The sequence below is a fragment of the Pseudonaja textilis genome, chromosome 1, assembly GCF_049901715.1.
Source record: "Pseudonaja textilis isolate UNSWEBS1 chromosome 1, rPseTex1.2, whole genome shotgun sequence".
In the NCBI taxonomy this organism is placed as follows: domain Eukaryota; kingdom Metazoa; phylum Chordata; class Lepidosauria; order Squamata; family Elapidae; genus Pseudonaja; species Pseudonaja textilis.
The window spans coordinates 220836434-220862652 of record NC_141990.1 but is presented as its reverse complement, the minus strand read 5'-3'; the positions used below and the strand labels follow the sequence as shown (position 1 = coordinate 220862652).

At 41.0% G+C, this 26219-nt stretch overlaps 2 protein-coding genes across 8 annotated transcripts; one reads left to right on the top strand and one right to left on the bottom strand.

The window, feature by feature from the left end:
* Window positions 1-698: 698 nt before the first annotated feature.
* BCS1L (BCS1 ubiquinol-cytochrome c reductase complex chaperone) lies at window positions 699-10698 on the bottom strand. 6 transcript variants are annotated; one of them, XM_026708049.2, is made up of 8 exons: window positions 10505-10698; window positions 8545-8930; window positions 7030-7169; window positions 6613-6807; window positions 5318-5381; window positions 4088-4257; window positions 3132-3249; window positions 699-1094 (listed from the first exon to the last, which is right to left on the bottom strand). In XM_026708049.2, the coding sequence occupies exons 2-8, from the start codon at window positions 8862-8864 to the stop codon at window positions 842-844; spliced, it is 1260 nt and encodes a 419-aa protein (XP_026563834.1). In that variant the 5' UTR covers window positions 8865-8930; window positions 10505-10698; the 3' UTR covers window positions 699-841. The 6 variants fall into 6 exon arrangements, with proteins under 6 accessions (XP_026563834.1, XP_087776680.1, XP_087776681.1 ...); XM_087920554.1 differs by having other exon boundaries at window positions 10501-10569; XM_087920555.1 differs by lacking the exon at window positions 10505-10698 and adding an exon at window positions 10017-10189.
* ZNF142 (zinc finger protein 142) lies at window positions 10613-26219 on the top strand. 2 transcript variants are annotated; one of them, XM_087920540.1, is made up of 10 exons: window positions 10613-10753; window positions 11122-11210; window positions 13379-13587; window positions 14646-14735; window positions 14824-15345; window positions 17579-18391; window positions 19004-19181; window positions 20272-23482; window positions 24697-24802; window positions 25526-26219. In XM_087920540.1, exons 3-10 carry the CDS (start codon window positions 13425-13427, stop codon window positions 26011-26013), a joined length of 5571 nt encoding a protein of 1856 aa, XP_087776666.1. In that variant the 5' UTR covers window positions 10613-10753; window positions 11122-11210; window positions 13379-13424; the 3' UTR covers window positions 26014-26219. The 2 variants fall into 2 exon arrangements, with proteins under 2 accessions (XP_087776666.1, XP_026563829.2); XM_026708044.2 differs by having other exon boundaries at window positions 13379-13668.

The window sequence follows — 26219 nt, the reverse complement described above, 5'->3', positions numbered from 1 at the left end:
CAAATTTGTTGTACCCAATCTTGGAATCAGAGGATTGTATTGTACCACAGTAGTGGAGAGGGGAAAATGTAAATGTGTTTTTGCTCACATACACCCACATACGTGTTATTCAGTAGTTCTCAGAAATCAAAATTTATATCAGTATACAATTTCCAGAACTTTTGTAGGGTTATCATGCACCACAAATGGGTGTGCTAGTGACACTGATCTAAAAAAAATGTTTGGTTCTTTAATGGTTGAAAAGTAAGAGTAGCACGAATCTTCCTTGTCTGCATTTGATGGTATTTGCAAGAATGGGCTGGAACAGTTATAGGCTATGTTCTCAGTACAAAGTGAATGGAAGTCTAACAGATCGAGAGCAACATAGAGCAATGTGAGCAGCTCTATTTCAATATCATATTCTATAAAAAGCGTTTAACTCCTAATGCCAGTAGACAGATTTCATTTCCTCCAAGCAAAATTAAAACTAATCTATTTGCAGTCTATTGAACTGCCCAGGCATACAGTTAACCTGGAGCCTGTATGTTACTTAAAGTTGAATGGTATGCCTGAGACTAGAGCCATCCACATTCTGAAGAGCCAAGTGCCTTCTCAGTATATTGCTAAGTGATTATTGAGGCACAGACTCGTTTGAAGAGAAGGGAGAACTCATTCAAGCTGAACCCCCAATTTCTTTTTAAGAAATATGCAATGAAATTGTTTGGTTTATTCTTTTTTTATTTTTTACAAAAAGGACCACCTCACTGAGGCAGAAATATTGATGGTATCACCCTTAGTTACTGGGTGCTGGGTGAACAGCCCACGCAACTACCTTCAATGTTTTCTCAGTGTTTGCTCAGAATCAAGATATAAGCATCTCTACATTCTGAATGGCTTTAGCTGGATCTGCTTTGTGTACCATGAAATGACCTTGAAGTTGTGCAGCACTGATTTGATCAGAGACAGACAGGGCTCGTTTAGCAAACTGCTCCGCTACAGCAGATGGCTGGTCTGGATAGAATCTCTGGAACATCTGTTTGAACTGCCACTCCGAGCAATGCCCAATGTATTGTTTGAGGTCTACTCGGCCTGGGCGAATCAGGGCTGGATCCAGCCTGCAAGAAGTGAAAAGGTAACAAAGGAGCTCAGTTAAAAGTTTAACCTTGCAAATATAGCTTCCCTCTTTACACGCAAGCCCAAAATGCTATTATTTCTAAAATTCCAACAAGAACAAGGCTTTAAAAAATCTTAAAATCTGTTTTATTTTGTCTGCATAGTTGGTCATCAGATTCAGAAAAAAAATATAAATTTGGTGGCCAATAAATATATTAATACCAATCAAAGTCCTATTTTAATTAAATCTTTTAAGTTTTTCCTCAGCTATACTACATCAATCCAGAATAAAGGGTCCTACACAGAATAAGAACTATTTCTAAGGTGTGTAGAACAAAGATAGCATTTTAAATAATTGTGTCCATTTCCACACAGAATAACTATGCAATACTTCATATTCAGTTCTGATTCATTAAAGCAGCTGCATCTATTTTCATAGCTATTGTACATTCTTAGAATCAATCATAGTTTAATGAGTCACTGACAAATGATATACTTGGATTCCCATATACTACTATAAACCCACTTTACAAAATCCTATCTAAAACTTGCACAGCCTACCACACAGACATATTTCCTCCTCCTCCTCCTCCTCCTCCATCACGTACCTTGAAATTGCCCACTTCCTTGCTACAGTCCTAGCAGCCAATATGGAGCCAGGAAAGATAACAGAGTGAAAACCACATGTATATTTTGCAGGTTCAATGCTGCAAATGTTTCAAACCATGACGAAGGCCATTAATGATAATCCACTGCCTATACATTTCTCAGATCACAGCACCAATGCACAAACATAATCCCACTCTTGACCGAATTCAATTCAATCTAACAATTCAGCCTTGTCACTCATAACACTTGACTTATGGATCCTTTCTCAGCAGGCTGTATGGCTAGCACTGCCCCAAGCTTGGAAAGAAAGGCTGAAATTATACAGGTGGGGTTTCTAGGATACTTCGCAAGAGCCATTCTGTTTCTTTTCAGCTTGTTCCTAGTTTTCATGGAGGGGATAAGAAGTATGGCATTTATTCTTTGCAAAAGGGTTGCATTTCTACTTCCTCCTCCCTCCTACAAAGGCATACGGTGCATTTTTGTTTCTCACAGGGAATAGGATCCAACTTGTCCCAACTATTCTTGATGCATCAAAGCAGCATTCCCCAACCTTTCCGGCAAGGCGACAGTTAGGAAGGGGGAAGAGGAGATGGTTTTGCATGTGCCCGCTGCTTTCACAAATGCAGCTTTGCACATATGCACTTGTCCACCACTTCCACAGCCCAGTTCCAAACGGGCTGTGGTCCAGCACTGGGCGGCAGACCAGGGGTTGGGGATCTTGCATCAAAGTATCCAAGAAGGTAAACAGATTCCTTTGTGCATGCTTGCTATTATCCAGTATACTTTTTTTGTCCAAGTGGATCTCTTCCTTCTTTAAAGAGGTTTATTCCTCTCCCTCCAGATAGGCCCCTCCAGATAAGCTGGGTGTGCTATACAAACTAGTGTCCTCTCAACTCCTGGATTATGTAACTAACTGATTATGGATTGGAAGCTTATGGTGCCCCTCTTGTTCAAAAGACAGAAAAGGTAAAAACTCTCCTAAGGCAAGTACTGACTGACAATAGAACATATAGTAAGGCATTGTTTTGGAGGAGAAAGCAGGAGAAAAGTCAAAGAAAAGAGTGGCAAATAGTTATTTTCTTAATGATATGCTTGGATATTGTATAAGATACAGTAGAATGAGTTGATTTATGTTATCAAACTATTAGGGTTTCCACTGCCTGTGAAGTAGCATTTCAGCGTGCAGGTGATACAGGGCATTACTGGAAACAATTCTATGACTGAAAATTGATAAAGAAATTGGAAGAAACTCTGGGAATGACAGCTGTTTGTCTTCTATTCTGTGGTTTTGATTTAGCAGCAAAAATTGCTAACTAGTTATGTCACCAATATCAACAACTGTTCTTAGCCCACATGACTGTTCTCCTAAGTCGAAAGGTTGGCTAAGTTAATAATTCCAGCCTATACCACTTTTGTGCATCAGTTCTAACCTGTCCACATAATTAGTAGTCATAAATACTAGTCTGGCTTCAGAAGACGCTACGCCATCCAATGCATTGAGAAGGCCACTGAAAGTTAAGCGTCCCATGCCTTGATATGCAACAGGATCTGAAGAGAAAAAGCAACAGAACATTATTCAGAAGTATGGAACAATAGAAAATTAACAATATGAGTAAACACATAAGCAAACATTACTGCATTCTGCCTAGTTATAGTAGCAGATTTACCCAACCAATTGGTTTTACAATTCCCATAATTCATATTCCCATCATTCACTACCACAGGGGCAAAAGCACCTTTTTTTTCTATCAAGGGCTGTATTCTTTCAAGGGTAACTGATTTAAGAATTTGCAGGTTGCCAGCAGTAATACAACACTAAGGCTGGCAAACTATTCCCTTTCTTCTCTCTCTTTTGCTATGTGGTAGGAGGGAGACAAATATTACTGTTAAGTTCTAAACTGATTGCTTATCAGAGCAATTGTTAATCTGGGGTAAGCAAAAGTGAATGACTTGCAGCCCAATTCCTGATTTTGTAGTTCTTGGGTCATCTTTCAACCATGGCTGAAGAAAACTGATGGTGTCGTTTTACAACCATGTTAGAAGTTGGAAGCCATGCATTTCATTGGAATGCATATAAAATTAGCATGTATTAAATTAGCATGTATGTCACTATTAAAAGGCAAAAAAAAATCCACCATCACCCCAGCTTACATACATATGTGGTGCTATTCAAGCCAATTTGCTGGAAAAATACTAAATGCAGCCCTTGGCCATGAGACGGTGGCTTATTCCAAGAACTAAAGGAAAACTGGTCCAAAGAGGCATTTCATATGATGTCTCCATGGTGCAACGATTCTGTGACATGTCCAAAGTTAGGCTCCAGCTGGAAGAAAGAATAAGACAATTTGGAATAGGAAGCAAGAAGGAGCATGTGCCTCTCACTCACTTTCAGCAGCAAGGTCCCGACTGACAAAGGCCGCATCTATGTCTTCCAGGAGAATGATACTCTGTTGTGGAGCTACACTCAGCAAATGATTGAGGCGATCATCCGAGAGACTTCGATCACTAAGGCTCAGAAGACAGATGCTGTACTGCAATTCTCCAGCCAGGGCTGTGCTGTAATATGTGGGATTTTCATTACAGAATGTAAACACACAAGAAAAAAAAGGGGTTGAAGACAAGGGAGAAAAGGTAAAATCCTACATGTTCCTCTCAGAATTAAAATGCCTTTGTTTGCTCCAAATCTTTTGTAAATAGAGTTCTGTATTTACGCACATGGAAACACCATGGTAAATTTCTAAATTAGACAAAACCACTATTGAATAAAAAAAGTTCAGAGTAAGAAGAATAAAAAGATTCAGAGTAAGAGGATATTATCTAGAATAGCAGAATCAACTTAACTCTTAAGAAAATCTATTGTGATAGAAGTTTTGTTTAGAAATAAAAATCTCTTGAGAATTATATCCCCTTTTCCCTGCAACATCACAGCTCCATTACTTCTTGCTTTCTTGACGTGTATGTACTATATTCTCTCTAGGATGGCTTTTATAATAACTTCTAGGAACAGATACTCTACAGGTAAATTCACTTGGAGCAGTTAAAAACAGCAAATTCTAACTGTGTAACAGATTGAACCAAATGCATTTTTATCCATTTAATGTAGCTTGATATAATCAGCTTGCAGGGAAAGAGACAATAAATATCTAAATTGCATGAACAATTCTTTCCCAAATATCACAAATGTGAGGAAAGGAGACACTAGGTTAACAAGCCCTTATCACTTTGCTCCCTGCTGGAAAATTATTTCCGAGTCCACAAAAGTACATTTATCACATCACTTTTATGGCCTGCATTTGTGAAACTTACTTCCTAATACAATAGAGCTAACTGCCATTAATTCAGCCTTTAAAAAGATCCTAAAATACTTGTTTTAATTGGTTTACCAATGATTAATTATTAATTTAAAAACATTTAACCCTTTTTTCCAAATGACAATTTAATTCCATTCAAGCACAGGTTTTATCACTTTGAGATAACATTTTATTACTTTGAGATAACTTAGAATCAAATCAAACCTCTTCCAATTAACACATTGGCATACAATTTTCTCAAGCACTGATAAATAAGGATGGGGAGAACAGATTCATTATCAAGACTACAGAGAGCTCACACTTACATGAAACTGCTCTTGCCACAACCTGGGGGCCCATACAGTAGGTATCCTCTCCGATAAGGTATTCCTGTTGAGAAAAAACTAATTAGAAGACACCATTCAATTATCCAACTTCCTACTTTATGAGTTATTATAACCACCATGCTCTAAAAGTCCATGAGAATTCTTCTGCCACTTCTAAACAAACAATCAGTTTTCTAACAATCAGCTCCAGATGCTGTGAAAAAGTTGCACAAGAATACTGCATTATATTTGAGTGAAGCATATTTTCTTATTTTCTCTTACAGTCTTAAGATTTAGGCTTATCCTGGGTGACATTATATGTAATTTTATTAAAAGACTATTCTACAGGCTGTACTCAACTTAAAACCACAATGGAGCCACTGCCTATAACAACTGCAAATTGTGATGGTTATTAAATGAGACTCCCACATGGTGTGGTCTAGTGATTGTGCAGATAATTATGCTGAGCATAGGGTTCTTCAGAGTGGAAGAGTCCCTGGAAGGCCTAGCATAGGCCCAGGCCTGAATTTCAGCACTTCCCCAGCTTCCATCCTTTGGAAATGGGTAAAATGAGGACCCAGGTTGTTGGCAGCAATATATTAACTCTGTAAAACCACTTAGAGAGGGCTGTAAAGCACTACAAAGCAGTATATAAGCCTAAATGATATTGCTATTACATATAGCTTGCCCCTCAAACACCTGTTCTGCTTCATAGCTCTTAAGATTTCTCTCCTTGGGCCTGGTTTCTTACCACTGGTTCCTAGAGCTCAGATTGGGAAAGGAAAGCAGGCTGCTCCACCTTCAGCATGCCTGCAGATTACATGGCTCCAGATGAAAATAATTTTGTAAGAATTCATTCATAAGAATCAATGTTAGTTTGACTTAAAAGACCGTCTTTTAACAAATGTCTTGGACATTTTGGAATACTTAGAGCAGCATAATGAGAAGCTGCATTTTCTTAGATGCACATAAGGCCTTTGGAAATTTGAACTGCATCTTCCTGGTTAAAGTTTTGGAAGATATGAATTTTGGAGAGAATTCTATTACTGTAAATGCATAAGATTGATTTACACTTCACAGAAAGCATAAATAATTATGAATGAATTGTGAACTAACAAAACCTTGTGAAATACAAAAAGGGACAAAACTGGGATGCCTGTTGTCTCTTCTTTAGAATACAGACATAAGACAAGATGAGAGAATATGCTCCGTCTGTTTGGCATCAAATACATCCTTTTATAAAGGAAAGTCAGCGCATTATGTCATCTAACTGTCAGCCTCTGAAATGCACTCACCTCGATCAATGTACCATTTGGGGTTATCAATGAATTCTTTCACATCTTGCACAATCCTCTCTGATATTCCTTTGTCAAACACTACAGAGGTGAGTGGGCGTTGTCGTCGTGGGAAACCAAATGGCCGCCATTCAGCAGCCATTGCTGTATACATTACTGTTTTGCCTTCTTGCTGCCTCAGAGCCAATTCCTTGGCTGAAGAGAAAGTAAAATGTTGATTATACAAAATATTTGGATATAAATAGGAAGGAAGACAAGACAAATCAGAAGCAAAATCCCCATCCCTAGAAACAACAAAAGAATCAAAATACCACATAGAAGAGATTGTTTAGACACGATGTCCAAAGCTGGTTGGTTTGGACTTTGCTCTGAGCAATATTCCATTCAGGGGTGTTAGGGGCTTTGGTGCTAACATACCTTCTTGCAGGATGTTGAAAAAAATATCTCTTTTATTGCCAACTGCTGTAAACGTGACAGACTCCCAAGGAGTGCCTGTGTGGAGATCAATCATCTGGTTCTCCCGGTTCCGTTCTATACGGATCCACTTCTTTTGATACCTGAAAGCAGAGCAAGGAACACCTGAGCAGGAAAACCTTTTCTGGACTTTCACCTCCAGAAACAGCCTTTTCCATGTCTGTTGATCTATAATCAAACAAAAGGTAACCTAGGATTTACATATGTTCAATTATGACCAAACAAAAAAAGCAGTGGCAGAGATAACAACACAAGGAAATCTCTTTTGTGACTACCTACTCTCCCAACCTACAAGCTTAAAAATTTCTCCTTATGCAAAAATATTTGGGTTTTGCTTTTCGCCTGAATTTTTTTTGTCTGAATTTCCATTTTTGCTGTTTAGCCATGCCATCTAGCTCATGTTCCTCAGGACTTTCTCTAGCCTTCTAAAAAAGGAAAACAGGACGGAGAAATTTGTTCTGTGCGTTTTTTTTCTGCTTGTGTAGCAATATAGCCTATAGCATTACAATGGTAGGAATAAGCAAAAGTTATTCATCCAATCAGTTCTGCTTATTTAAAATGTCTCTATTCCACTGTTTGAATAGCTCAATGTATTGAAAAATAAAACTATATGTATATAATGCAAACCACAAAATTGTGAAAAAAAAGAGATTTGGCTATTAAAATAACAGCATTTTAAAATATTTTACAAGTTACCTAACATTGTTCTGTATCATCATGATCTGAGTTGGAGGAGTAAAGAACAGATCTAATTGTATGCTTGTTTGCTGGAAATCAAATCAGCTTACAAAAAATTCAGTGCTTAGCTGATATTAATCTTAAAAGACAAAGTTGATAATTAAATCAATTCCTATTGATAAATCAGAAAATAAAAAAAGAAATGAAATACTGGAACTGATTCATGGAAATAAAATAATTAAAAACACTGTGGAGTAAGGCAATAGCATGATTGCTAAAAAAAAATCCTGCACAGATGCACCCATAAGGATTTAAGCTGAGCTCAAGGGAGATTTTATCTTACCTTTAAATCCTAGAGTTCAGTGGGATTTATTCTTAAATATGGTGGCATAAGAGTATAGAATAACAGCATGATGTTTCAAAAATAAGATAGTTGCTGAAACACACATTTAGCCACACTGTTGCAAATCACTGGCATAATAACTATCCTTTTGAGATTTAGCAGAGTACAGAATTTGCTTTGAGTGCACACTTGTAAACATCCATTCCTGCACATGCATTTTGTTGTTTTCTTGGTTCTTTGACTATTTTGCAATTTTAGAAATTTGAAGTTCAGGATGTAGACATTTAAATTTATTTTCTTCTGTTAGTTGTGCACTACAAACTCCTGCTTATTGCCATAGAAGTATTTGGGAGTTATTGCAAAATACAGTATAACTATTCATGTTCACAATCTTCCCACTACTTCCAGCCTGGAGATATTTCACAGTTCTCCCTTACCAAATGAAATGATTCCCAGGGCTGGGAATAAAGTCAAATTTTGTACTGACACGGCCACTCTCATGTTGCAGGTAAGAAGTCTCCACGCTCAGGTGCTGGGTGTGCTTAGCATGGTGAGATATCCAGTTCAACAGCCAGTGGTAGCTCTTGTCCCTGCCTGGTACTTCCAGGGTGATCATACAATGCCGTTTGAAAACCATCATGCCAACCTGGGCCCCCTTACGTGCCAGGGCCAAGGCTGTGCCCACACCAACTAAACCAAAGCCTGCCCCAAAATATGGATTGTCCTTTAGGGCCAAGACAAAGTCAGAAAAAGGCATTGTGTGCGGGAGGAGCAAATAATGCTGAAGTTAAATAATCACTCTGTGCAGCATTTCTTTTAAAGCCTGAAAAATAAAAGAGAAAGCAGTTAAACTCATGAACAAAAACACTCAAAGGCATAAACACCTTGCATCAAATACACCAGACTTTTTTGCAATGTCTAAGATGGCAGACCAGTATTACACGCCATTCATTTTAGCGTACTGCAATTGCACAGCAAACTAAACTCAGAAATCAAAAAGAACTTTGTCTCTAACTGTCTATACAAAACAAAAGCTGTACAGATTCCCATAAGTGTCCTTCACGTCTTAAAATAAGTTGGGGAGAATCTCCTTGGATTTTTAGCTTAAAATTTTGTCTTTTTCCTCCCTCCCTCCGTCTCTCCCGATCTACTGGAGAAAGATGCAGCTTTATGCAGATTAAAGAAACGAGAAATCTGCCCTACCTCTTACTGCAAACCGGAGCTTGAGAAAAAAACCCACTTCCCCACTACAATATACTATTAAAGACGTGCTCTCTCCTGCTTGCCCTTCCTCGAAGGACCTTCCCCCTCTTGCAATCAGCGCCGCCCTCTCACTTCTGTGGTTCCACCTGATCAGAAGAGGTTACCCTTCACCCTCTTGTCCCAAAGCTTTTTTTTTCCCAAGAGGCAACTGGACTTTCTGTTTTTTTTTTTCTTTGAAGATGTTTCGCTTCTTCTCCAAGAAGTTTTCAGAGCTGAAGAATCTTCTTGGATGAGAAGCGAAACGTCTTTAAAAGAAAGGAAAAGAAAAGAAAAGAAAAGAAAAGAAAAGAAAAGAAAAGAAAGAAAGAAAGAAAGAAAGAAAGAAAGAAAGAAAGAAAGAAAGAAAGAAAGAAAGAAAGAAAGAAAGTCCAGTTGCCCCTTGAGGGGGGGAAAGCACCTTTGGGACAACATGGTCCCTGGATGACCGAGAATCTCCATAGTCTTCTTCACCCTCTTGTTCCTAACGAGATAGCTCCGTGGCATGCAGGCGTCGGTTTTATAGAGCAGCCTCGGTGTCTTTAACTGGACCAACTCCCAGAAACCCCCCATCATTCTGGCATTTGAAGGTCACTTAAAAATCTCCCCACCCCACCTTTAGGTTGAAAGAACGGTTTAAAATAAAACGCAAAGGAGCCATCGACTCAACTTTGATATAGGCACAGTGGAACCGCTTTGGAGCAGCCCGCGAGCCGTTCGGAACCGAGCCGTGGAAGCGGCGGGCGAGTGCACGGGCTCATCCCCGCTTGCGCGAGCAGTGGACGAGCACGCGCACGCTTGGCTGGCTGCTCGCGCGGAGCCATCTCCTCTCCCTGCAAAGGCGGAAAAGCTGCAGGGAAACTGCTTTTTACAATAAACATGATTAGAAAGCACAGATCGTTATGACTGAAGACCAGGATGGGCGACTCTACTTTTTCCTAGCTCTATCTTCCGCTTCGGGGAACCGAAGGCTAGCTACTTTCTATGAAGTTATCCTACACTCTATGGTTTCTGGGAAAGCATTGGGTTCCTAACTTCCTATAAAATACAACCTTCGCCGCGGGAATCCGAATATCGGGATTTTGATTTGAGAGAAGACGACAAAGCTCTCTCTCCCGCCGCCCTGCCCTCGCTTTGCTTTTAAGCTAAGGTACCTACCGCGAGGAAGACGCTCTGCACACCTCGTCTGTGGCGGTGCCTCCGTTCCCGAAACGCCGAGGCCTGCGTCAAAAAGTTAACCATAGAGTTGCTTGGGGAGAGCGCGGACGAAGCGACAACAAAGAGGGAGGGGGGGGGGGTGAAGAGAGAGAAAGGCTAGAGAGGAAAACATGGGTGCTTTCTTACCGGCGCGGGGAAGGAGGGATCGTTGACACGCTGTCGGGAGTGGGGATCCGGGCGTTGTAAATGGTGAGGAGGGTGAGGAGAGGCGAGAGGAAGCGCGAGTCGGGAAGGCAGCGGAGCTCTCCTGGGGCGGCGGAGTGGGGGAAATAGGTAGCCAGAAAGGCAAGAGGACGTGTTTCTAAGGACTGAATGGGCTTTTTGTGGGAAAGGGAATGGCGGGGTGAGCCTCTGTGCTGCTCTCGGGGATCCCTTAGGCTGAAGGCGCTTTTGAATGTGGGTACTGCAATGGGGGCTCTGCGGCGAGGGGCCTGGAGAGGAGCAGGCCCCGGCTCCAGTTGAGATTCGTTAAGTCCTATAGAATTGGCGGTTTGTCCATTCGGATCCAAAAGATGCTGTCATTAAATTGGTGGTTGTGTCTTCTTTTCTCTTGCAAGGTCTTCAGAGGCGGAGAAGAATGGTTCACGCCTGGCATACAGAATCCAGAAGATTGCAGAAGAAGCCCACCAGAAGAAGAGGAAACTGGGTGTGTGAGTTAATCATTTTTTATCCTGCCTAATCAGACAGTTACCGTTTTTTAATTAGTGTATCGAAGTATAAAATACAAAGAAAAGAAAGATGGAAAAGGAAGAGGAGAGGAAGGGGAAAAGAGGGCAATGGTTACAGTTTTTAATCACAAATGCTTATGTTTTTTGTTACAATGACTATGATAACAATATATAAAACCCAACGCTCAACAACTTAGGGCTGCGTGAAAGTATAAAGAAGAGAGATCACTAAGGAATCCTGTGTCCAGGAAATAAAAGTATGGACTAATGCGCAGTGAAATAATATAAAGTATAGGCAGTCCTCAACTTACAGCCATTTGTTTAGTGACCATTCTAAGTTACAATGGCACCAAAAAAGATGACTTTTGAATTAACGACTGTTGCAGCATTCCCATGGTCATGTGATCAAATTTTGAGTGCTTGATAACTGGGACGTATTTGTGACAGTTCAACTGTCCTGAGATCATGTGATCATCTTTCCATCTGGTTTCCAACAAACATAGACAATGTGGGAAGCCAGATTCACCTAACCTCATGATTCACTTAACAACTGCAGCGATTCCTTTAACAACTGTAGCAAAAAAGGTTGTAAAATGGGGCACAACTTGCTTAACAACAGCAACATTTTGAACTCCATTGTGGTCATAAGTTGAGAACTACCTGTATATATAATGTACATTATTGAGAGAACCAGGTGAAATATCGGACTCCAGGATGATAAAGGAATGTGACAGGTCTGTATACTTTCCTCTAGAGAAAGAGAAAGAGAGAGAGAGAGAGAGATAACACACACGTGTGTGTGTGTGTGTGTGTGTGTGTGTGTGAAACTTGTTCTTTAAACAATCATGCTTGTGACTAAATCACTCAGCCTTTCTATAACAACAAGTATAATGTAGACAAATTTCTGATAATGCAGATCAGAAATATTAAATACCTTCGTCTGGTTCTTCCCTTGTACCTGTAGCCTATGGAATTACTTAAGAGCAGTCTTATTTAAATACATGTATGCATCCTAATGTGATTTCTATACTATAAAGTAGCCATTCATCAATAATACAATTTGCTGAAAACAGATCAGGAAGGGCTATGGTTGAGTAATGAATGGGCCACTGAATGTTGGCTTTAGAAACGTAATTATATAAGATATAATTCTAAATAATTCAATAAATGGCTTTATTAGGATTATGAGATAGATAAAGAGATGCATGCACACATGTATATAAGAGGCATTTAAAAATATAGTATTGAGCTATCTGCTAAAGTGAAAAAAGAGCAAGCAAAATTCTTGCATATTCTCTGGATTGAAATTGAAAATGTATATATAATAAACCTACCTTGGGGTAAGCTTCCTCAGGTCAGGCTAATTAGACTGTGTGTATTAGTATGCCTGTTGATAAATCAGACTTTACACAACACACGAGTTTTCTTTATAATTTGTGTGAAAAATTGGAATTGACTCATCTTACACAAAACAGTGTGTCATAGATTATGATGTACAAGCTGGAACAATGGGATTCTCACATAAAACACTAAGCTAGGATCAGGCAAACTATATCATAATTTAATATGCAACGTAAATCCAGTTATTGTATTTGAATCTATCATCAATCTGTGATAACATACTAGTACATTCCAGCTTTAATTTGAAAATATTTGTAGAAGGCGTTTAGCCCTTCCCTTTTCATCCTGACTTCATGAGATTAAAACGATGTCTCTTTTTTTCAAATCCCTTATAATCCTTGTTTGCCCTCATTTAAAATCCTATGTATTTAAAGTTAAACTATTACAGTGGAAACCCTTATGGGTATAAGTTCGGGTTTCACGTATTTGAGAAAGCAAATAAACTTCTAGTACCATTTTTTACAGGGTAGATGGTGGTAATAGCCCTAAAAGGGAGGGCAGAGTTTAGTTAAGGAAGCTTTGTCCCTTCCTCTGTAAATATCTTCTGCCACAGCTAACTTAGCAATTCCCCTATGGGAAAGGGAAGAAGTTCTCATGTAGAACAGTTTTCTATGATGGTTGTCATATGCTTTCCTCTGTTTTCCTCCCCTTTTGTTAATACCTTGTATCAGTCCATTCTATCCTTATTCCCTTTAGAAGACAAATTGAGGTGGGTTGTTGTTGTTTTTTGGTATCTCTTTAACAGGATCTGTATTGGTATGTCATGGTGTAAAGCTGCTTGAGGAAAGACAATGAACAGAGGAGCAGTAGTAACAGCATCCATTGGAGACGACAAAATGAGTGGACTTTGCCAGGAGCTATTATTACCTGACTCAGGAATTGCAGTGAATGAAGACAGCCATGAAAATCTACCAGTGGGACAGAGTTTGCTCTTAACAGAGGCTTCTGTTGTAGGTACAGAAACGGGTGATGTTGAAATATTTGTAGAAGCCATGAGTAGCACCATGGCTCTCAGCAATCCGGGTAACCCTACAGGTATGTTGTGCTCTGATAGAATTTTGTTTTTATGGTTTCCATATCATAAAAATATAATGACCTGGGGAAAAAAGATTTCCCCTCAGATGTTCCTGTTTTTATGGGCTTTCACTTCTCCAGTCAATGCTTTTTTACTCTAAGCAATGAACAGACAAGGATATGCCATAACAGGTAGTAGAACTTTTGAATGCATGCTTTGATCTTTTTGCATTTAATATATTTATATGGAACAAATACCTTCATGAATATGCTGGTAGAGGTCATGTGTAGGCATGGGTTGAATTGTGCTAACTATGACACTAAGTTGTCATTATCAACTGGAAGAGCCATGAGAAGCTTGAACTCTTTTGGGTGTCTGGAGTTTGCAAGGCGTAAATGAGGCAAAATAAGATCAGATTAAATTCCTCCCAAGTTCCTCACTACTCTCCAAGTGATACCAATCCCCCCACCCTTCCTGGCCAAGTCTCCCCTCTCTTTGAAATTAAAAGGAGGTGAATGAATCCATAGTCTCTTCTGTAGTGGCCCCACTACTTTGGAACTTTGTCCCTCCTGAGGTTCTTAAAGTTGTCCCTGCCTCTCGCCCTACCCCCAATAAACCAGTGTGATTTTCAGAAGATCTGTAAAAATATCTTTATTTCAGTTCTCTTTATTTTAGTGCACTTTGGAAGAGGTTATTACTGTTGTTTTTTAAACATCGTATTATATTATAATCTTGCTTTTGAAAACATTTTTGGGAACCTGTTGCATAGGAAGCTTACCCCACAAATCAATTTGATGCCAATTCTATGTGTTAAAATAAATGATAATAGTGTTTTGATGATGTTTATAGAGACAATCATTTATGGTCACTGTTCCTGATGGACTTTAGAAGAATTGAATATAATTTCTGCTAAGTTTATAACTACTGGAAATGAGGGGTGAAAAGGAAAGGCATATTTGTTTTTTAATATAAAATTTTAACTTTTTTTTTCCCCCAGAGGTCTTAGTCAAAGTTGTGGAACTCTATTTTTGTGAACAGTGTGGACGAAGCTTCCCTGATCCCAGCCTTCTTTCCCAACATCAGTGTGGTAAGCTTTTCGAATGACAATTTGGTAAACTTCCTTCATCTCCAAGGGTTATCCTTAAGCCTCACTAATTAAAACTTATCTGTTTCAGGAGAACAATCAACTGTTGGTCAGGTGGAAGGGCAGAACTTTCTGGATGAAAGAAGACAAGACCCTCAATTCTGCACTGAACCTCTCCCGTGTCCTATATGTCAGGTGGAATTTGCACTGCCTACTGAGTTGAAAGAGCACTTTAAGGAACACCACAAACCCCAGGGTGCCCAAGCCTGTCCTGAGGAAGGCTGCCAATATAGTTCAGAGGATCGCAAGGAGCTCCGAGGACATCTTCGGCATGTTCACCAAGTATCACCAATAGCCTGTACGTACCGTGGCTGCCCGGTTTTGTTCCGAAACCATGAGGACATGGAGCTTCATCGTAGGAACCACTACCCATTCCATTGTGATCACTGTGACTTTATCAGTGCAAACATCAAGCAGTTTGGCCTACACAGGCAGATCCATCTCCATGAAGCTATACAGCAGGAGGACATAGAGATGGTTGCTGAAAACGTGGAGGGCAAATTCCCTTCTATAATGAAAAAGAGATTGACGGATAATCTGCTTCTAAACACAGGTAATCATACACTCTGGACTTGACTAGGATGGATGGAAAGGAATATTGTAGACTGATGCACATTATTCAGTGCCCCAGAACTTTGGAATTATGAAATATTTAATTTTGGTATATACAGTAGCTACTGCAGCTTTATTGAAATTAATATCCATACTTTGTCATAACTCTGTGGGACCAGGAATGTTGCAAATTTATGTTGATCAAGAGAAATGTAATTTGAAAAGTAGAAGTAGAGAGCAAGAGTTGGGATGATAGCTGAAGCAAATAGGATTAAGAAGAGCAGTTTCAGAGGAATATGGAAATTAAAAGCAGCAGCTTCTTTTTGAGAACACTTTAATATTTCATCTTGATCTGTGCTAAACAGAGCCTGATTTCCATCTGATATCCATCCATCTTTAACCCTTTGAGGTTCCTGTTTCTGTAATTAGTTATTTTCACTTGCAGCAAGCAGTTACTTGCATACCTATGCCAAATTGAGAGTATGGAATAAATGCAAATCCAGGCAGTGCCTAAAAATACCTTTTTGTGCTGGACCTCAGCACAGGAAGCATTTTGTAGTAGAGAAGTAGCAGATAGGGCAGGGGTGGGCAAACTACGGCCCGCGGGCCACATCCGGCCCGTTGGTCTTTTTAATCCGGCCCGCCGAAGATTGGTACAGAATTAAGGTTTGATGTGAATGATTGAATGATTGCATTCATTTGATTTTGACTTGTAATGACAGGCATTTCGACACCAGGTGGTGGCCCGTCTGTCAAATTTTAAAAGTCAATGAGGCCCCCGAGCCAAAAAGTTTGCCCAACCCTGAGATAGGGAGAAATGCCTAACAAGAGTTATTAATACAGGAAGACAGAGAAATAAGTTAAGAGAACAATTGACTGTAGACAGACTTAGTTTTCAATGGTTTTCATTCACTGTTAAAAGTTTAATATGGATAAAAAGACAACTGGAATTGAAAAATACAAAATGGAATTTGAAATTGAATTATGCACAAATGATAAACACATAATAGCAAAAGTGTATAAAGTTTTGTTAAGGTTTGAAACAAAAAGACAAATGAGCTATTAATTTTAGATATGACGTAGAGAAGGACACTTGGGAGAGAGTGTAATTGGTGTTTATATTGTGTCATAAGAGACACGTTTAATAAAATTGTGTAATTCTGCTATATGACACCAGAGAAATTATCAAAAATATACAAAAGTATTTTAAATAAGTATTGGAAATATGAAAAACATGAAGGGACATTTTGTGTTGCATGGTGGATTCATGAGAAAGCTAAGAAACCGTGAATACAAATTTACAGAATAACACAAAGAATTTTAGAGATTAATATTGTGAGGAAACCAGAATTCTTTTTATTGGGATCTATGTGTACAAGTAGATTGATTTTTGTAATTCCAGCAAGATTATTGTGTACATAGCAGTGGAAGAATAATAAAATCCCACAGTGGAAAAATGAATGGTAAAGATGTCAGAATTTGGCAAAATGGTAAAACTGATCTATTTGGTTAGAGAAAAAAACAAAAACTTTTGAAAGTCTGGAAACCTTATATGGATTTTTTGCTGAAAGAAAAAAGAAGAAATGTATGGATTTGAAGATTAAGAAGAATGTGGGTTAAACTAAAGGCTGAAGAGGTTTGAATAACATCTAACAGGGAGGTGGGATAATAAGATTGTAATTATCTGTTGAAAAGAAGATAAGGAATCATTTAAACAAATGTCTTTTTTTTTCCTGGAGTAAAATAGATCGTATAAAATAGCTATTCTCTGGTCGGTCTTGAGAGATTTTCAGATTACCTTTAAAGTAGCAGTCCCCATCCTTTGCGCCTTGGTGGCCTGGCTGGGGAGGAGAGAGAGCAACTGAGCCACATGAGCAGTGGGCTGGTGCGCATGCCTGCAGTTTGATTTGGGCGAACAGCGGGCCAGTGCATACACATGCGTGCACATGTATGTGCAAGCCGGCCTGCTGCTTGCACAAGTAAAGCCCCGCATGCTCATTTGCATGTTGCATGCCGGTCTGCCACTCATATGGCCCTGTTTGATATAGGCCACGGCCTGTTAATGGGTTGCTCTAAATCACCCCAGCTCTTAATAATAACATGGAGTTCTATAAGAAGAGACATGGAAAGTGATTCCTGTTCGAAAAGTTGATTGTTCCTGGAAGTGAGACAAAACACATAACAGCCTTCCACTTTTCATTTTTCTCTAATGAACTGTGATTTGTCTTGTGCAGGAAATATCACTGAGGAGTCCAAATATTTGTTCAAGACCCACATGTGTCCAGAATGCAAGCGTTGCTTCAAAAAGCGGACACACTTGGTAGAACACCTTCACCTCCACTTCCCAGACCCCAGGCTGCAGTGCCCAAATTGTCAGAAATTCTTCACTAGCAAGAGCAAACTGAAGATCCACATGATGCGTGAGACCGGAGAGAAAGCCCATCACTGTCCATTGTGTCACTACAGCTCTGTTGAGAAGAATGCCCTCAACCGGCACATGGCCAGCATGCACGAGGGTATCTCCAATTTCTATTCAGACGTCTACTCTTGTCCTGTGTGCAAGGAGAAGTTTAAACTGAGCCAGACCCTCAAGGAACATCTGAAGACCCACAAGACAGAGCCCAAACAACTGAGCTGCTTTCAGCCCGGCTGCAGTTATGGCACCGAAGATCGCAAGGAGTTTCTGAGACACGTCAAGGAGGTTCATGAGATCAAAGCAGTGGAGTGCAAGTATTACGCCTGTTCTCTGCTTTTCCCCTCGACAGAGATCATGGAGATCCATCGTAAAACCCACTATGCCTTCCACTGCCAACAGTGTGATTTTATTTGTTCCAACAAGCATGTCTTCCGTAAGCATAAAAAGCAAGGCCACCCAGGAAATGAGGAGCTGCAGTGCAGCTTCTGCCCCTTTGCCACATTTAACTCGGTGGAATTTCAGGATCATGTTGGCAAGATGCATGCCAGTGAGAAGATACATAAATGCACAGAATGCGGCTTTGCCACCGCCCACAAGAGGGTCCTCATCCGCCACATGCTGCTTCATACAGGCAAGTTTTCCTCCCAATTCGATGATGCTTGCATGCGTACAAATACTTCCTTCCTCTCTGCCTTAGTTTTTCTCCAAAAGAGCTTTGCAAGTCAGGCCTATAATCCAGAATATAGCATTGCAGGTGTCAGTTATTGGCTTTTCATAATTTATATCGATGGATAAGCAGAGACCGGGGGAGTTTCTTGGGCCCTTTTTCCTCACAGGATCAAATACTGACAAATACCTTATAAATGATATATATATAATGCGTTCATTTATTGGCATGGAGAGGAGAATAAGTTACTTTAAATGCTTTTAGCTAATCAGGGCTTTGGGAGCAAGGAAGCCTGAAAAAAATGTTAAATGTTTGTTTATAAAATTTATTGGCATTAAATTACCATATTTCCTTCTCCCTAGTTTTCTGAAAATACTTAGCTTTTGCATCTGAGTTTTTGGTCTCACCTACCAAACCTGAGCAGGGTCTGTACTGTTCTACTCTCTGTGAGAAGTCCTAGATCAGTTTTCAAGGGGGAGGGGAGGGGCAGAATACAACTCCATTTTAAATTTAATCTGCTGACCTCAAGGGGCAGGGCCATCGACCCACAGCTTCCGGTTTGCTCTGTGACTTTAGGAGAGAAGCCTCACAAATGCCAACTCTGCGACTTCACTTGCCGAGATGTGAGCTATCTTTCCAAGCATATGCTGACCCACTCGGACGATAAGAACTACATGTGTACAGAATGTGGCTATGTGACAAAGTGGAAGCACTACTTGAATGTTCACATGCGGAAGCACACGGGAGATCTCAGGTAGTTAGCAGCCTCTTTCTCACTATGTTAAGCTTATTTTCTAAGTAAATAAAGGCTAGAATTGACTGAACACCATATCTATATCATGAAATCATCTCCAGCTCTAAGCTCCCACTTGGCAGGGGTGTCAAACTCGTGGCCCGTGGGCCGGATGTGTCATGCCCCTGCCTGGTTTAGTGAAGGGAGAAAAAGTCCCAATACATCATGTGACACCGCCAAGATGACACGAGTTTGACACCCCTGCACCATGGGTATGGTTTAAAACTAGATACTGTACATACAACGCGGTTACAAAATATCAAATAATGCAGAGTTAAAGACTGGGCAAGATTTCTGGTTAAGATATTCATGAATCGGATACTGGTTACACTGTCTAGATGGTAATCTGAATATTTGAACCCATTAGTATCTGGGAGTACTTGACTGATAAACTACTGATAAAAAATATTAGCATTATTTGAGGGAGAATGTTTTGGTTTTGGTTTTCCTGTTTGATTTATATTCTGTCTTTTCTGCTGGAACTATCTTGAAAACGGTAGTACAGATATATAATGAAGTCTATTGCATTCCTGCATTACAATGTTAAAAAGAATGAATCCACTTCTTATGATTGGAAGTGTAAAGGGGAAAAAAAAATCTAATTCCAACCTGGTGGTATTTAAAAATCTCAGAGAAAACTGTCCTGAGTTTTTGCTTTCAAGCTAAAGGAAGCTGTGCATTTTTTGTCACCGAGCTGAACTTTGTTAAAAACCACAAAGAGAGTTAGGAGTTTTAGGCTGGGGCAGCCCCTATGCATATCCTAGCTCCTCTGTGAAATGATTTGGTGAACTTGATAAGCAATTTTCTTCTGTCTGTTTCCCAGTTTGCAAATAAAGAGCTAAAATGATTAGTTTTAAGTGAGTGGTAATTATTGTAACTCTGCTATAAAGCAAAGTAGTTTTTGCTTAGTTAATCCTCACCTGTGGAAGGCTATGCTGGTTGGGAATTTGGAGAACTGTCCCACTATTTCTGGAGAACATCAGATTTGGGAAGGCTGCCTGTGCTGATCTTTTGTCTCAATCTCTGATTCACTCTCTTGTTCTTATACTAGGTACCAATGTAACCAGTGTCCCTATCGGTGCCATCGGGCTGATCAGCTGAGCAGCCACAAGTTGCGCCATCAGGGCAAGTCTTTGATTTGTGAGATCTGTGGCTTTGCCTGCAAACGCAAATATGAGCTGCAGAAGCACATGAAGTCCAAACATTCCCAGGATTATCAGATACCCACTTTTCAGTGTCAGTATTGCAGCTACCAGACGAAGTACAAGCAAGCCCTCCTGAACCATGAGAACTGCAAGCATACCAAACAGAGAGAGTTCTGTTGTGCCCTGTGCACTTACCGTACTTTCAGCAACACTAGTCTCTTTTTCCATAAACGCAAGGTTCATGGCTATGTGCCTGGTGACAAAGGCTGGCAGGAGAACTATGCCAGCAGAGAGCTAGAGGTTTCCTCTACTGAAGTGCTGTTTAGCTACAACCTTGCCATGACTCTGCATTCGGAGTCAAGTCTCTCTCTGCCTGGAAAAGAACCGTGTCAGGATAAACATAAGCTCCCTGCTTTGGAGGCGAAGGAAGAAAACTGCCATCAGAAGGCCCCGTGTTCAGATGAAGGCAGCGTTGAGGCAGAAAGAGAAGAATCAGTGGGAGAACAAGACTGTGAGAACACAGAAGTGGTTTCTTCCAAAGATCTCTCTGGGAACGCATCTTCTGAGAGTCCAGAGGAACTTGACAGGTCTGCTCAAGGTTGTATCCTGCACTTAGAGCCCTTGGGTAACTCAGAACCAGCTCTGGAGCAGCTGTCCAATGGGATGCCCGCAGCTTTGTCAGAGCATGACACATCTCTAAACACCCAGGAAGTAGAATCAACTTATCAAGTGTTGGGCTCCAAGGATTCACTTATCCTGGAGGAGAGCGAACCTACCCTTGAAGATATTCCTGAATTTGAAGAAGAAGCGGAGATCCATGACAGTGTAGATTTGGAGAAAAATAACCGCTTTGACACTGGCGGAAACGGAGAAAAATATGCTCTTCAGAATTTAAAGAACAGTGGAGGCGATAGCCAGAATGCTGAACCTTTGCAGACACCACTTAGTTCTGAGCAGAATTTAGGGTACAAAGAATCAGAGCCTTGGTCAGGGCCATTAAAACAAGATTCCCTCCAACTTGATAGTAGCCCTGAAACTTCCCTTGCTCCGGAAGATGCACTTTCTTCAGAAGAGGTGTCTCAGTCAGAATCCGTGCTTAAAGCTCTAAGGAGGCAAGACAAAGAGCAGGCCGAAACCTTGGTCCTTGAAGGCAGAGTGCAAATGTTGGTAGTCCAGTCCAAGAGTCAGGTCTTCAAATGTGAGAAATGTTCGTACATCACCAGGAAGGAGAAGTCAATGTTGGTGCACTGCAAAGCTGATTGCCAAAGCAAGAAATGCCCTTTGGTGTGCCAGGAGTGTGGGGCCATCTTTAAGCAGCAGAGAGGACTGAATACTCATCTCCGTAAGAAATGTCCAATTCTAATGAAAAAGAACAGTGGAAAAGCAGCTCGCTTAGAGCAGCGTGATGCTGCATTGCCCTGCAGAAGGACTCTGGAAAGAACAGCAATCAGAAAGAAGAATATAGGAATCCTAGATGAGGCAGAGGTAAACAACCTGCCAGAAGTTTCCTGGGACGTAGAACACAGGCCTGTTAATGCTGAATCTGTGCCTACTGTACTTCCTGATGCACCACCTTTGGCCATCCACCCGCAGGACAAGTCATCTCATCACGACTCTGAATCTGTGGTAGAAGAACCATTGTCAGAGACTATGACAGATGCTGCCAGCTGCGTCTCAGAGAGATATGTCCTGGAACAAGGCAAGTTCCACTGTAAGTCCTGTTCCTTCCTCTGTTCACGAGAATCCACCATCCGCTCTCATGTAGAGGACAGCTGCCGTGGCTTGGAGCAGTCCTGGTGTCTCCTGTGCTGTAAGCCTTTTCGTTCTAAGAGGGCACTTAAGATCCACCAGTCAGAGGGGCACGCTGAAGCTCTCCTCCCTAGCCTGCTTGAAAGGTCTAACAGCCCCACATTCCCAGGGGTTGTAGCCGAACAAAGAAATGAACACATCAGCTGTGAGGAAACCCCCCAGCCTTCTGAGCTGGCAGCAGTAATACCTTCACCTCCAGTAGCCACCCAGAAGAGGCGCCACTTCTCCTGCCCTACCTGCCCGTTCACATGCCACCAGGAACGAGCTCTGAAGACTCACAAAAAGCGTGGCTGCCTGAAGCTGGGAGAGTTTCGCTGTACACTGTGCCCTTTTACCTCCAAGGCTGCAGCAGCTCTACGACTCCACCGGAAGCTCCACCGGAAGTATCTCAAAGCCCGGCCTCAGCTGACCTGCCGGCAGTGTGACTTCACCTGCAAGCAGGTGCGCTGCCTCCGCCAGCACGTCCGCATCAAGCACGAAGGCGTGAAGCCTCACAAGTGCCCTTACTGCGATTTCAGCACCACCCGGCGTTACCGCTTGGATGCGCACCAGTCCTTGCACACCGGTGTGGGCCGCATTGCCTGTACCGCTTGTGGCCAAACGTTTGGCACCAATTCCAAACTGCGCATTCACCACTTGCGTGTCCACGAGAAGAAGCCCACCCACTTCTGCCCGTTCTGCGACTACAGTGGCTATATCCAGAATGACATCACTCGCCATGTCAGTAGCTGCCATCAAGGGGAGCTGAATTTTGCCTGCTCCCGCTGCGAAGCTTGCTTCAGCTCAGAAACAGCCCTGAAGCAACATACGCTGAGACAGCACGAAGAAAAGGTCTCCTATTGCTGTCCTCGATGTGCCTTTGTCTGCCACAGTGAGGCCACCCTCAAGTGCCATGTCCAGAAGCAGCACCCACATCTGGAATGTGCCACCTGTAAGGAGACTCTGACTACTCGGGAGGAGTTGGAAGAGCATAAGAAAGTCCACTTCAGTCACCGCTGTGACATCTGTAATTTTGCAGCCAAGGAACGGCAGCAGCTAGTGAGCCACTATTTGGAGGCTCATGAACCCTCTGTAGGTGTTGAACCGCCACTCAAATGCATGTTCTGTGACTTTGGTTGTCACCATCAGTTGGTGTACGACCATCACGTGAAAGGCCATGGTGGCACCCGCATCTATAAATGCGCTGACTGTGAATACAGCACCAAAAACAAGCAGAAGATCACATGGCACATCCGCATCCATACTGGGGAGAAACCTTACAAATGCCATCAATGCCAGTATGCCTGTGCCGACCCTTCACGCCTCAAGGTAAGAACTCTGGGCAGCTTTGGTGAGTTGATAGTGGAAGGTTGTTGTGGGAGATATATAAACCAAACTGCATTGCCATGGCAAAGTTGAGATTCTATCAGTTATTTCAGGGACCAGATTTTTAAGACATTGGAGCAGAAGAGAATAGATCTGGTAGTCCGGTGCATAACCCACACTTTAAGGAATGGGTTCTCATTAAATTACGTTGCTTAATTGACTTTTCTGCTCATTGTGTCTTGTCTTATAATGTATATGATAAAGAATTCATTCCTGCTCCTATAATTGGCAGTCAGCTCTGTGTTTGCATCTGTTTTATCTTGGGCAGAGCAGATTGACATTTTGTGAAAACCCTGGATGATGAGCACGGTGGATTCTATCTCTCTCCTTCAAACAAACACAATCTTGAGCCATCTTTACGATGTTATACTTGATTAACAGATTTGTTTTCCCAATGGAAGGATCTCTGTCTTTATTTTGCATGTCATTTAATTTGCTACTGTCTTTTGGGGGGATTAACCTGCTTCTTGATATGAAAAAGTAATTGAATTCAAAATGAAGTTCAGACCTTTTATAGCAACAGACCATTTTGGAGAAAATGAGCAAACATTTCTCACTCTAAAAAGTTTAATTTAAATGTTTTATTTAATTTTAAACTTTTGTTTAATTTACACTCTGAAAACAAATTGAACTAATCAAGAATGGACTTTTTAAAAATGTGAATCCAGTTCAATTGTGGAACTGAAAAGAAACCCCCAGTTGTATGGCACACTGTCTGATAGGGCTATGCCACCTTAGAAATGATTTAGCAGTGTTTTGGCTCCTGTGTGAGCATAGTATTTGTTTGGTATTCACTAAAACAATATTTTATTCATACTTTTAGGTAAGGCTGAAAAAAAAAAGTGCAATCACTCTAAAGAGTCCACTAAGTCTAAGAGAAGAAGCTTGAGGGATCAGCCGATAAATGTTCTCTTTCTGCAAAGTCTAAAGCACCTATACTAAATCATTGTTAAAGTTTACTAAAATTCAATACTAACTCAACGTGTTTCATGATTCCGTTTTTATACTCATTAAAGTTCATCAACCAGTTATATCGAGAAGTCGATTGAGTTATGCATAATCCATTCAGCCCCTAAGTTCATAATACTTGGTGTTAACAGCTAGCAGCTTAGCTTTGGTGTCTCATATGCAGGCCTGCCTTTCTTTTCTTTACTTAGTATCACATGCGTATCCATAAAGAGGAGCGAAAGTATCTTTGCCCGGAATGCGGCTACAAGTGCAAGTGGGTGAATCAGCTGAAGTACCACATGACAAAGCATACAGGTAGGTTTTCACACACATGATGTAGGCTTGTGTCCTGGGATCAGACTGTGCTGGATTTGCGGATAAAAATGGCAAAGGATAAGTCGGTTTAATTTCTCACTTAAGAATTAAGTGGGAGGCCCAGGTTAAGGCAACATACCTCATGTGTGACCAGAATCTGAAAATGACATTTAATACAGCACAATTTCTGACTAAAATGGTCCAACTGAGATCGGCATATATGGGCCTGATCGGGTTAGAGTGATGATACAGAAATATACTTTTATGTCACTTTATACTATTTTACATATTTATGTATTAAATTACTATATTTTATCCTATAACTATTGTATTTTACCCTTCTCTTATTTTAAATTGGTTGTTTACAATTTGATTGGTAATATATGTTTGAACCTATACACTGATATGGCTTATAGGCTAGTCAATCAATCAATATAATAATAACTTAAGAATTATCATATTTCCAGTGGCTGTTGGGCATGCCTGGAGATTGGGCTCTTGGATACTTCATTTTCATATGATATTACCATCTAGTTCTATGCGGCAGCCCTGGGTGATGATCTCTGAGCTTTCCCTTCCCTGGGGGCATTCTGCATCATCTGGTGGAATTAAGGTCTCTTGTAATGGAAATCCACCAAGTGAAAGTTTTATTTTGATAATGTGCAAATATTGTCTCAACTCCATTTCTGGCGGGTTGTTTTTTCTGGTCTGTTTCCTGTGTAGGGATCAAGCCATACCAGTGTGATGAGTGTAAGTACTGTACCAACCGTGCCGATGCCCTGCGTATTCACAAGGAGACACGGCATCGAGAGGCCCGTTCTTTCATCTGCGAGCAATGTGGGAAAGCCTTCAAGACTCGGTTCCTCCTCAAGACACATCTAAAAAAGCACAGTGAAGAAAAGCCATACATCTGCAATGTGTGTTACCGTGGTTTCCGGTGGGCGGCAGGCCTACGGCATCACTATCTCATTCACACAAACGAACACCCTTTCTTCTGCCGCTTCTGCAGTTACAAGGCAAAGCAGAAGTTCCAAGTGATAAAACATTTACAGAAGCACCATCCCCAGCAAGAAGAACTAGAAGGGGATCTCAGCAAAGGAGTCGGCAAGGACCCAAGTATTCTCAGTGTCCACCTGCATGATGTTCAGCTTGAGATTTCCTCCTCCAAGCACCTAGAGGAGAGAGCGGCTCAAATGTCTCCACATGGCTGAGGGACTTGTACATCAAGACTGCATGGCTGTAGCTTCCATGAGCCAGAATTGGGTGGAATTTCTTACCCAGCAGTGTGTGAGGTCTGGTCTAAGATGCTTGATGTCTACTAGGGCGATTACCACCTATCTGTGCTCTCGTGTTGTTTATATTTATCTCTATATATGGGATGTAAAATATGTGATTATATAAAAGCTATTTCCATTGA

Excerpts from the sequence above, each read along its gene's own strand:
- BCS1L (XM_026708049.2), bottom strand. The coding sequence starts at position 8,864 with ATGCCTTTTTCTGACTTTGTCTTGGCCCTAAAGGACAATCCATATTTT. Across the intron at positions 5,382-6,612 it reads CAAATGGTACATTGATCGAG|GAATACCTTATCGGAGAGGA; the intron begins GTGAGTGCATTT and ends TTTTCTCAACAG. Across the intron at positions 4,258-5,317 it reads TGTGGCAAGAGCAGTTTCAT|CACAGCCCTGGCTGGAGAAT; the intron begins GTAAGTGTGAGC and ends CACATATTACAG.
- ZNF142 (XM_026708044.2), top strand. The coding sequence starts at position 13,425 with ATGAACAGAGGAGCAGTAGTAACAGCATCCATTGGAGACGACAAAATG. Across the intron at positions 13,669-14,645 it reads CAATCCGGGTAACCCTACAG|AGGTCTTAGTCAAAGTTGTG; the intron begins GTATGTTGTGCT and ends TTTTTCCCCCAG. Across the intron at positions 24,803-25,525 it reads CCACATGACAAAGCATACAG|GGATCAAGCCATACCAGTGT; the intron begins GTAGGTTTTCAC and ends TTTCCTGTGTAG.